General features: G+C 37.0%; 1 protein-coding gene across 9 annotated transcripts in view; it reads left to right on the plus strand.

The window, feature by feature from the left end:
* KYAT3 (kynurenine aminotransferase 3) overlaps window positions 1-12,055 on the plus strand; it is a 28,030-nt gene extending 15,975 nt beyond the window's left edge. For all 9 annotated transcript variants that reach the window (XM_069022872.1, XM_069022878.1, XM_069022873.1 and 6 more), the window contains 8 exons: window positions 96-218; window positions 309-429; window positions 4,333-4,409; window positions 5,222-5,311; window positions 5,885-6,071; window positions 7,100-7,173; window positions 7,600-7,686; window positions 9,005-12,055. In XM_069022872.1, the coding sequence (XP_068878973.1) occupies window positions 96-218; window positions 309-429; window positions 4,333-4,409; window positions 5,222-5,311; window positions 5,885-6,071; window positions 7,100-7,173; window positions 7,600-7,686; window positions 9,005-9,067 (822 nt within the window). In that variant the 3' untranslated portion in view covers window positions 9,068-12,055. The remainder of the gene's footprint in view (window positions 1-95; window positions 219-308; window positions 430-4,332; window positions 4,410-5,221; window positions 5,312-5,884; window positions 6,072-7,099; window positions 7,174-7,599; window positions 7,687-9,004) is intronic.
* Window positions 12,056-12,768: the final 713 nt, after the last annotated feature.

Raw genomic sequence — 12,768 nt, forward strand, 5'->3', positions numbered from 1 at the left:
GGTGATAAGTTGAGCACCTCTCTTTAGGCTGCAACATGTATTAAAGTAATGTATAAACTTATTGTAGTTTTGGGGTTTGTGTTTTCTTTTTTTAGAAAAATGATGGAAACTCTGCATCTAGTGCTGATTGGGTCTTAGATCCTGCTGAACTTGCAAATAAATTTAATTCCAAAACAAAAGCAATCATTCTGAATACCCCACACAACCCTATAGGCAAGGTAAGAGTCCTGCTTTAACACCACTTTAATTTCAAAGAATGCCTTAAATCCTGTGATTAATGCATTGTCCCTTACTTTTCTGTATCCCAGGTGTTTACCCAAGAAGAGCTCCAAGTAATAGCTGATCTCTGTATTAAACATGACACCCTGTGCATCAGTGATGAGGTGTATGAATGGCTGGTGTATAAAGGGAATAAACACATTAAAATAGGTACTGATTTTTTGTGGCATCTTAGAAGTGGTTGTGGAATGATGCTGTGAATTTGCCTCCCAAGGATAATGCTTGCTGGAAGAAGCTCAAACTTCAAGCTTTGAATATTTTTCAGTGTTCAGGTTCTAAGGACTTGAGCCCCTCCCTTTTTTAAAAAGTATTTTAAAGAATAATTTCCAAATAGAATTTCCAAAGCTCTTAAGTGACTTTGGAGCAGATATCCATAGAAACCAGTGGGAGTGATGCTTGGAAGTCAGTTATGATCACATAAATTTGCCATCCCTATTCAGTTACTTTGTTGGCCATGACAAGTATAGCTGCTGGTACTGTATGTGTATTGGACAGTGCTTTGCTGAAGAACTAGTAGAAGGAACAGGAATTAGAACTTCCTTCTCAAAGCTTCATAGAGATAATCAGTGAGGGAAATGAACAACGGGGAACACAATTATTTTTGCTCCACTAATTATAAAAACTAAAAAATACTATATAGGTCATTGTGGAGATAGTGCATGAGCACTGTCCCTCTGCAGTGCAGAGACAGGGTTAAATAATGGCCATTGAATTCAGTGAAGTAAGTCACTGCAAGTGCAGTAGGAAAGCCTGTTAAATCTCCAGGCAGTGTTGCTACAGGGGTAAAGTGCCACTGCAAGAAAAAAACAGAAAAACAAATAGTGGTGTTATGTTCCTGATCGTCTTGTTCTACTTGATCCAAGTTTCACTGAAGTTACTGTAATCACTCCCACTGTCTCAGAACAATTTAATCTGGTGCAGGTTACCGAAGTCCTTTCCTTACTTGAACACCAGTTCTATAATGTTGCAGCTGTGCATTTCTGTGAAAGTTTCTAGTGTGCTGGCCTTGAGTTGGCTCTGCTGATGTATTTGAAAAGTCCAAAACTTCCCTCTCATGTGTACAGATGTTTTGTTTCTGATGGTAGCATCTTGCATGAACTACCCGTTCTGATGTACTTACTGTTGTATTGAAGGTACATTTCAGTCGTGTGCAACAGAGGCATATAGTTGAGATTAAACAATGAAATCAAGACGTAAGTATAAATTAGACATGAAAAGACTTGCCTTTTTTCCTGGCTCTGCCACTGGTTGAATGCTTTGCTTCTATGCTTCAATTCCGTGTTTGTAGAGTGGCAATAAAAGAAACTATCCATTGATGGGGGCGACATTATTGTAAAAACAGATTCTTATGAATAGAAAAAAAATTATATCTAAATGATCTTGCAATACTTGTTAACTCAGCTGCACAGTTGCTGATCATCCAGCTGCAGTACATTGAGTCTGTTTTGAGGATGACCTAATTCCATGGCTGTTGTGGTTGCCTTGATAGTGATTCCTTCTCGAAGACCTTCAGACATGGAAGAAGGAGAAGGTTTTGGGTACATTAATGTGACAGTAATCTAAGTCACTGCATCCTAACAAGTTACCTAACAGTAACTAATGTGTCCCTGTTGCAAAGTGAAGTCAGTTAAAGATTTCTACATGGGCTTAGCAGGTGTTTCGTGGCCTTAGCATTTCATACAAGGCTGTCTTCAGAATCAAAATCTCTGTGTGTGGTGTAAGGTAATCCCTTTTCAGCAGCAGCAGGGCCAAACATAGTCAGTTACACTTCATTTTATGGACAACTAGCGAATTCTTAAGATTCAGTAACTCCATTGTCATCAGCATCTTAATGCTTCAAACCAAAACATTTCCAGTAGAACAAAAGGCATTCTGTAATTTAGCATAAAATGTAAAAATACTGTATAAAGAAAAAGGAAATTAAAGCCTAAGAAGTTAGTCAACTAGGTTTAGGTACATGTTCTCTATCAGATCCCATGACATCATCTTTAGTGTTAAAAATACTCTAGAACTTTCAGGGTTAACACTGTAAACAATAACATTATTTCAGTGAAACAAACAAGACCTGTTGTTTTTTTTTTTACTTCAGTTTCTCATATTTCTTAGTATTTTTAAGTCTACAAAAAAAATGCAATAAAAAATGAGTGTGTTATTTCACTATTTATAAACTGTTGTGTTTCCATATAACCTCTACATATTCTATCCAATGCAGTGACACTTCTTTTGTGGGAGATACAAAATGGATATTGCGTCAATATACAGGATCTGATAGTGGTTGCTTGATACAATTTAGCAGTGGTTGCTAGCCACAGATCATAAAATTAGTACAGTCTTTGTGCTGTCACTGAAGCAGTTTTCCGTAGCATAGAACACTTCATCATGTTTCTCATCATCTGACTTCTGTAAAAACATGGACTTCCTCTGCATAATGATTAGGGTTGCACTGACAGATTTAGAGATTGCACCTCATAACTGAGGATTCTGAACAAGCCACTCAACAAGCTAAGTGCCATCCCAGGTAACAGGCTTATTACATGTGTTAGTTTGCACTTCATTAGTTCTTAAATTGTAGTCAGACTTGGTTATGGTGTCATATGATGTCATATATGGTTGCCATAGGGCATGGAGAAATTTCCCTCTCGATTTTTAACTTGTTTTTAAAAGCAATGGAGCTGCTTCTTTCTCTGTGCCCTTGTACTGCTGCTATTGTTTGAAATGCTGTCACATTCTATCTCCAAGGTTGAATTCCTGTGACTGTGAGGCAAAACAGACTTGCTGGAGGCCATTAGCTTTGAAAGCCAATTCTTTTTGCAGTCTGTGAGAGCTAGTTTGGGTGCCTTTAGGAAGTGACCTATACTCTTGGCCTAGCTTGGTAGAAGACACATCTGTTCAAACTGCCTTTTCCTTTCAAGGTCACACAGTAGTTGAGTATGGGTAGGGTAACAGGAAAATCAGTTTCTTTCATGCTGTTCAGTTTCTCTTTTTGGTAAGTTGGCTCAAAAAATTGCAATACATGTTTTCAAATAACTGAAAGACTTATACCATCTCTAATGCTGATAACTGCTGCAAAAACTTCCTTGTGAAGTTCAGTGGTTTAGTTTGCAAAATCTTTGTTCATTGGTCTCGCTAGAGAGAGGATTTAGCAACTGACAAATTCATTGGTAGTGGTTCTAGTATACAAATGAGGTGAAGACATGTTGGTGACTACTGCAGTTGCAACCTTGTCTAACTTTGTGTCTCAGACTTATGTGTGTCTAGATTTATCTGTTTCTCTTGAAATTAAGTTAGAGTCCAAGAAGAGCTTTGCAGAAGCTGTATACAGAAAAATATTTGCAAACTACAGGAAGAGACCTTTGCTCTGTCATCTCCTTGGAAAAGAAACAAAGGATTTTGGTCTCCTATCAGATACAACTGCAAAGACAGAGACAGGCCTCTTTGGGTCCCTTAATCCTTGCAGATATTTTAGCTAACTGCTATTGTCAGTCAGTCTCAAGCCTGTTCACGTTGGACAATACAGCATAATTTATTTACTTTGCTAGTTTTCTGATGTTCTGCTGTTTGGTTCTGGGTTAGAAGTCTTAGAAGTCTTTTCTTTTTCTGGTGTCTGAGACAGCCAGTGACACTGAACTGGACAATTCTAGTAAGGTGGGTTGCAATGCCTGAATTAATGCTGTGTATAGTGCTATTATCAGGCATCAGAAATAAGCTGTCCTGAGGTGAATGGGTAGCCACTCCTTAGGTCATATCTTTCTTATGGATAATTATGCATTTTTGCTGAGGATAACTAACATGTAGTTTTCAAACTGTACCTCTTATTTCCTGTCTCTTCTTTCTCCTTTCATTAATCTGTACCTCTTTTTTTTTCATGCTAAAAAGCACTGGCCCATATATCCTTTCTCATTTGTTACAATTGCTATAATTTTAGAATATTCTTGTTGTTTGCTTAAGGTGCTGCAATGAACATACAGCTCTGAGCTAGGGGCAGTGAAGTTCTTCAAACTGCATGGAATATATGAGTGCACCTGTACCAAATTAATTTTATTTTATGTACAGCTACGTTGCCAGGTATGTGGGAAAGAACAGTGACCATAGGAAGTGCTGGGAAAACATACAGTGTAACTGGCTGGAAGGTAAGGGGAATCAATATAAATGAGTTTAAGTTACATAAATAAGAGAATGCATTTATTACTCTAAAAATGCCTCTGTTTTTATGACTTGAGTTCTGAAAGCTTCTGGCAAATCTCCATGTCTCCAAAATGTGACAATACCATTCAGCTGGAGCAATTACCTATCTTTAACACGCATGTCTTAATTATCTTCTTGTCTCTTAACTGATAAACTCTTGTGAGCATAAATTACTAAAAAAACCACCACAGTACGATTTGTTCAAAATCAGTAAAGATTCTTGGAGAAAACATGGATATTATGATATTTTGAGTTCCCAGTTTTCCCATCTTGACTTTTAAATATGTATCAGAAAGTAAACAAAAAATATTTAACTATTTGACAGCTAGATTCTTCTTCATCACTTGTGTTCAAACTAAACCACAGCATATATGATTCAGTAGTGAGCTTTTGTTTTATGTCCAAACTGGCTTTGACACAGGAGCTTAAGAGATGGAGAGGTTCTAAACTGATTAGAAATAACATTCCTAATAAATTCTCAGTTTGACTTCTAACCCTTGTTATATGAAGAGTTAAAAGTTTGCTCAGCATCCTGTCATGGATAGGGATAAGGGAAACTATAACTGTTGTCTCAAATCCACATTTTTTAAAGGTATCATATACCAAACTTTGTGTAAACCAGCTCTTTTTAACATTATTTATCAAAACAAATTCTTAAAACAGAAAAACTTGAGACATTGGCTAATTTTTTATGATTTTTTACCTTTTAGTAGCACCACTGCCATAAGTATAATATATGCACGCTTTCCTTCCTTAGCTTGGTTGGTCCATTGGTCCTGAGTACCTGATTAAGCATTTGCAAGTTGTTCACCAAAATACACTATATACTTGCCCAACTCCATTACAGGTAGGTACAGATGGGGCAGAGGAGGTTGTTTTCTGGTGTGAGAAAGCTGTTGGCCTCACTGTAATAAAACAGTAATCACAACAATGAATTTTTAGTTGTCAAAATACATATTCTGGGGTATATGAAGAGGAAAAAAATTTGATCAGCTCACCAGACATTTAAAAAAAACCCAATAGTCTTGCAGATTCTTTCATCTTTTGCCTACAAACTACTTCTTGCATAAAACATGACAATCTTAGTGGTTTCCTAGCAAATACAAATGAAAGTTCTGTCTACTAGTGTGTAGTATTCTATGGTACATTATTATCAAAAATTTAAATTGAACTTCAGATTGTAAACCCTTGTGTCAAGGATTCTGACTTCTGTATATGATAGTGCCTAGCAAAAGATTGGGTGTTTTGGTGTTGCGAAAGCACAAAGTAACAAACAGATTACAGATGTAGCTTGTGTAATCTGTGTGCTGATATGCTTAATAAGGGCCAGAAGAAAAATCCACGTGGTTTCAGTAGGAAGTGTGTGAGTGTCTGTGAGTTTACTGAGTGTTCACGAGTACTTTGGACCTTATGTTTCCAGGAGGCTTTGGCACAAGCATTTTGGATAGACTATCAGCGCATGGATGACCCAGACTGCTATTTTTACTCGCTGTCTCGAGAGCTGGAAAGCAAGCGTGATCGGATGGCTCAGCTACTGAAAGAAGCTGGACTAAAGCCTGTCATTCCAGATGGAGGATACTTTATGATTGTTGATGTTTCTACATTAAGTCAGTATAAAATTTATTAAAGAGTGTGTGGAAAGTAAATTTGATTTATCTGAAAGCGCAGCTTTCATTTTAAACTATATTCTCATTTCATGTGTTATGGATATACGTTGGATACTGGATAACGTTGTCAGGCGTACTAACTGAGATTGAAATTTTCAGTTTCACCTTAGCTGGTAAGGTGGATTTTATGAGCTTCAGCAAAGAATTTGTGATCCTAACTTCTTGTCCATGTCTTGCAAAGCTTTGACAAGTTTTTAGAGAGGCCAAAGGAGGTAGATAAACATTTTTATTTTCAAAATGTCTATGATTATGAAAATGTTTGAGAGGCAAGCACCTGGATAATATCTTGAGTTTATACCATTTGTATTTTCCTCTTTCTGGTCTTTTTTTGTTTCTTTCTTTGTTTTTCTTCATCTGAAGTCATACCCTAAAGGCTTTTTGAAGCATTCTGATCTCTAAACACTGTAAAATGCTACCACAATTTACAAACCTTTTGAAAATTCAGGTTATGGTAACTTCAGAGGAAGAATTCCCACAGGGGAAGGTTTTTTTAGTTACACATTTTTTCACTAACTGGTCTACGTGTGACTTGTCATTCAGACAAATGTTTAGACACAGCAGGATCTCACAGTTTGATCATGTGTCAGAAAGTTTTAGGTACTCTGGTTTCACAGATGAGAAAAGTACATTTTCAGGGAGTATTGCTGTCCATGCAATAAATGCACTCTTCAGTACCTTCCATAGCCCTGCTCCCCCAATAGCCCAGACTTCAGGACTTCTTGGAGTATTGCATTGCTTTCTTCCAAGCTGCATATCTGAATTTGCTCTGGATGGAAAGCAAGTGCTCAGATCAGAATGGAAAAGTTTGATCTGTTGGCCTATTTTGCCTCTTATAGTATAATTTAAAAATTATATATTAAAATAGCATATATCTTCATTCTTAAGTATTGACTGTAATAAAATGCTGTTAATGAATGCCTTCCCATTGGAGTCTAGGAAATCTTACAACATACTTGTTTTAAATTTAGATGTGGATCTCTCTGATGTAAATGAGAAACAACCTTATGATTACAAATTTGTCAAATGGATGATAACATCTAAGGTAAGACATCTTAGTCATACTGTAGTTTTAGAAATGCTTTTCTATTGAAAGCAAGAGCAGTGCAACTGTAGTTATTAAATAACATCGTAGAGATGTTTCATTCAAAATACTTGGTGTTGCTGATAATGGTATGACTAAAATATTGCTAAATATGTTGAAAATGTACGCTGTAGGTTTGTGCTACATCCCAGCATTTTTCTTTCAGCACACATGTTAGTTGTACAAAAGTACCTCTGTAATATTTTGCCTAAGAAAAGTAATTTGAATTTAGTAAGGCCTAGCTAGTGCATACGAAACTGAACCTTGTCTTTCCCTCACGTGTTGGGAGGGAGAGTTCTAGAAATAGAATAGTAAAATCATCATGCTTAAACCAGATTTTTTATACACATTTAAATAAGCAAATGCTATTTCTGTTTTATGTTTCAGAAGCTATCAGCAATTCCTCTTTCAGCATTCTGTGGTCCTGAGACAAAGAAACAGTTTGAAAAATATATACGTTTTTGCTTCATTAAGGTAAACTTGCGTCCTGAAAATCAATGCAGTACAGAAATCTGCAAGAGACTGACTGTTACATTTTTCCTGGGATCTCTTGTATTGAATGCTTTTAGGAACAGAAAGCTTGGTGTAAAATTCAGCACAAAGTATCTTCAATTGTCTTTTTGCTGAGAGACTTTACACCATCAGTGTGGGTGGCATGGCTGAGAAGGGCAACTGCAGAAAACAACTGGATGGGTACCCCGTTTTTAGCTTACTGTATTGATTTTTAAAAACATTCTTGACCAGTGGTGACAGTAAAAATTATTGAGAGAGGTAAGCTATCAATTAATGTGATATCTGTAATCCAGAGCAGAGAAAACTGTACAGCAGAGTATGTGCCCCATGCTCGTTCAGTGTCCAACAGCAAAAACAGTGGTCACATTCAAATTTAGCTCGCTTGCTTGAAAATAAAGAGTTTAACACGAGCTTCAAATTACAAAAGAAAACATGTTTTTCTGTGAATTGGCTGATTTTTGCCATTTTGTGAGCACCTTCTTTGCACATATTCTTCCCACTGTTACGTCTGTTCTTGAAAAGACTGAAAGACTTTGGGGACAGGTACATAGACTTTGATAAGCCCAAAGCTCTAAGATGTTTCCCAATTGTTCTGTGACAGAGTCAGCATAATGGAACATGTGCAAACCCTGAACTGTTCTGTGTAAAGATGAGAGCCTTAGCCTGAACCAGTAATGAAGGGGAGTTTCTCCTTTTGTTACTTACTTCTTTTGATGAGGTGTAAAGTCTATGATGTAAACTGAGCCAGTAAGAACCAGGATGAAACCTACTGGTTATACACATGGCTGATAAACAGCACTAATTATTTCAAGTTAGGCTACCTGTATGACTCACCAGGCTGGAGGCAAGCTACACAATTTGGAGGGGTTATGTTTAAGTAGATCACAGCATAACATGGTTGCGTGGAGATTAAAAAATCCCAACTCTACTCACAGGGATTAGGAAAGTGTGCTAGCATGTCTCCAAACCAGAGCTGCCAAATTACATCACTGCATTAATGCCATGAATTTATATAAGTATTGCTTTCATTAAATGGGATAGTATGAATGCTGAGATGACATCTTTTAAATATATCTAATAAATATTTTCAAGGAATCAGCATTGAATTCTTTGTGTAGTCCAGATTTGTACCTAGTAACTGTCAATGAAAAAGTGGCTAACAGGATATTTACAGGATGCAACTGAAACAACCAAATACTGATTTGAGATGATATAATCATGACTGACTCTTTTTAAGAAATCCATACTTGCAGTAATAGTGTTGTTCCTTGTTTTGCAGAAGGACAGCACACTAGATGCAGCTGAAGTGATCCTGAAGAACTGGAATAAACAGACAGGCTGATTTTTCTTATTAACTTTTCCATATGGTATAACTATCTAATAGTAGGGATTTTTTACTGGAAATTTAAGAACAAATTACTTAATACAGTACAGAATTAATATGACATTGTAAATAACTTTTTGCTGCCACCTGCTGAGGAGTTAAAACAATGATTTACCGAAATAGGTGTAATGCAACTCAGAGGTTATTTTCAGTCTTTTAGAAATAACTTGCTTTTTTCTTAAAGAAACCCCAATGGGATTAATTTCTTTTACTGAAAGAAAAGATTTATAGGACTCTGTGTAAAATAAATAAATAAATGATATAGGTATTTTAAAACTTACAAGTAAAAAAGGGGAGGTGTTTTTGGTATGAGAGAGCATGGGAACTAGAGAGAGACTTACAAACATTGTACTTTGTGAAACCAAAAAACCTACAGTAGAGGAAGATTAAGACATGGCTCATATTAGATACTTGCAGTGACTTTCTACATACCTGTCTACCTACTCTGTCTGCAGAAATTGCATCAGTTTAAATAAAGTGAAAAGTGCTAAGTTACATAATTACTATTTTATTTTCCACAATAGTTATGTGTGGTGTTCTGAAAGTAGTCAGTCCTCAATAAATAAAAGTGGCATCTAGAGTAGGATATTTACTTATGTCTACCTATGTATTTATTACATGGATGAATCTACAAAGCAACCTATAGAAGACTTTGCTTTAGAGGCTTCTTTACAATCAGATGTACAGTGACATAATTAATTGCATCATTCTTTTTCTTTCCATGTTACAACACTGGCAATTTCACACCAAACTTACTTCAAACTCTTTAGATCTAGGGGTCCATGGAGGTGAGCCTAATGCTGTTCTATGGAGCTCAACTAGCTTGATTTCAAGCACAGTAGATAAAGGAATTGTTTCAAAAGAAGTCAATATGTAGAACTCCTTTCTAGCTGCCTCCTTTTTCACTTCTTTCTGCCATCTTTTAATCCGTAGATGGGTTTCCCACTAACAGAAGCAATCCAGGCAGGTGACTTTTTAAGGCTGTGTGCTTTGTCCTCCACGATCTTTCTATGTTCTTCTCACAGGCTGTCCTGGTTTCAGAGGGGATAGAGTTAATTTTCTTCTCACTACCTGGTACAGTGCTGTGTTTTGGATTCAGTGTGGGAATAATGTTGATAACACACTGATTTTTTGGTTGTTGCTAAGTTGCATTTATCATAAAACAAGGACTTTTTTTGTGTCTCCTGCTCTGCCAGTGAGGTGGTGCAAAAAATGAAAAAAAAGCTGTGAGGCAGCATAGCTGGGACAAGTGACCCAAACCGGCCAAAGGGATATTCACACCTTTGAATGACAGGCCCAGGGTATCAGCTGGGGAGTTAACAGGAAGGGGGAGCTGATCGGGGTTCAGGGATGGCATCTGGCATCAGTCAGTGGGTGGTAAGCAACTGTGTTGTTTTTCTTTTTTTTAATCCTTTTTGCTATCATTATTATTATTTACTACTGGTATTCATTTTTACTTTGTTTCAATTTTTAAACTGTTTTTGATTCTTCTCCTCATTCCACCAGTTGGGGGTGGTGGGTGAGTGAGCAGCTGGGGGGTGCGTAGTTGCCAGCTGGGCTTAAACAACGACACAGCTCTTACGGTGCAAAGCCTGAACAAATTCAGTAACTTGTTTTGCCAACGTTTTACTCATTCTGTGATTGCATAGCTTGGCTCTTAACTGAATTCCATTAGATTGTGACCATGGCCAGGACCTAAAAAAAGGTATAGAAACTGGACTGGGAGAGGAGCTGCTAGTTTTTTTTCATTAATACTTCTTGGGTCTGGGCTTGTGGGAGTTCAGTAGCTGGGACTTCCGTAGTCTTTGTAGCTGTCTTGCACTGTCATTCCCCAAATCTCATCAGAAGATGGTTGGCTGGTATTTTTTAAGTGGTGTGTAGTCTTTGTGTAGAAGAATCAATTCAGCAATTAAAATGACTTAGCTGAAATTTCAGCATTAATTTCGAAATTCCTACATTAAATTCCAGGATAAACTATTTTTTTAGACACTAAGTTTCTGTGAAACCTACACTCTGTTTTACAATGAGTTTAAAATCTCTTGCAAGTTGCACTGGGGAGCTGTAGTGTTGCAGGAACTAAGAGATTGCAACAGGCTATTGAACTGCATGATAAATCAACAAACCATTGCAAAGGTCCTTTAGACATACAAGTAAGAACCAGTGATTTGTTTTCATTAATGTACTATTCATTGTGTTTGCAAAGGCATCTGAATATCCCATTGCATTATTGTTGAAATGATGTTGGTAGTATTAGGAATGTAAGAATTGCAATTTAATTACATGCTTTTATTACTGACAGTAAGTAGCATGAGATACTTGGTGTGAAATTTTAAGAAACTCCAGAATGACCAATTAAGCAAGTTTTAAACTAGGATTATTGTTGTGACTACAGTGATGGGAAAGAACAGCTGGGGACAGCAAGGTAAATTTTGTGTAGTATTAAAATGATCTGTTGTTGACAGAGACTGTTAATAGTGATATTTCCATCTGCCACATCAACCACTTTTTGTCTGCTGCTTGTGGAAAAAGTGCTTGAAAAATTGCTGCAGACAAGGAAGAAAGAAGTCATGATATATCATCTATTGTATTTTTCCAACATTTCTGAGAATTACTGTCCTTCTGTGGTGAAAATGAAATTCTTTCAATTCTAACTTAATGAGAATAGGGTTAGGAGGGCTGACAGTGATTGGCAGCAGAACATCTTGTTTGTAGAACAGAATATAGAAGAAACCAAGACAAACCTGGAAAGCTTGAAGGGACTCATTGTGGTGATGGGGCACATCTGCTGCAGTCACTGCCCCCTACACATTTCGAGGTTATGGAGAAACTTAATATCACGTACTGTATTCACACCGCCAGTTACAGTGATTTTTCATTACTCTTTCATTATTTGGGTTTACTGAGCATTTCTGAATAAAATCATTGGAAGTGGAAAAAAGTGTTAAATTTGTATCTCAGCATCTCTATTTTCTAATAGTTCAGCTTTCTTATATTCCAAAAGGTTTGTATTTTTTTATCCTAAGAAATTTGTTGTCAAGTTTAAACTAGCCCATTTTCAACCAGCACACAGTACTTCAGTTAGTAAAGAAGTGTTTGGAGATTGTGTGATAATTGCCTCAATATTAGCAAGTGTTAGAGAACTTTTCGACCACAGGGAATTTCTTCCTTTGAGCTGGTAAATTGAAAAATATTCTTTTTATAGTGGAGACATGGGCTTAACTGGTGTGAAAAGTCGTGTGTATATATTAATAAATAGATAGCAAATTTATAATTGTTGAGAGACTTCAATACTGATCACTTTGAAGCATTGAAATAATGGCACTTTCCAAGATCTGTAGACACTCCTGTCCCTTCTCTTTCAGCGAGGGTAGACTCATACTAAAGGAATACTTTTTTTCCCCACTGTTTTATAGCTTGGGCTCGAAAACCTGTTTTTGCTACTCATTATACAGACTAATTTTGCATACGGATAATCTCTTGTGGAGTAAAAGCCGGGACTCGAGTCCAGTGCTGGAGGGTTTTGGTCTTGCAACAGTTTCTGTGGTTTCCCCTCCTCTTTGGCCCGATGTTTGCTGCTAAGGTGGATGCGAGTGGGAGAGACAGAAGGGGAGCTGCTCACGCCGTGCAGGTGTGTGCGGGGTAACAAGGAAAGCCCGCAC

The sequence above is a fragment of the Aphelocoma coerulescens genome, chromosome 8, assembly GCF_041296385.1.
Source record: "Aphelocoma coerulescens isolate FSJ_1873_10779 chromosome 8, UR_Acoe_1.0, whole genome shotgun sequence".
Lineage (NCBI taxonomy): Eukaryota > Metazoa > Chordata > Aves > Passeriformes > Corvidae > Aphelocoma > Aphelocoma coerulescens.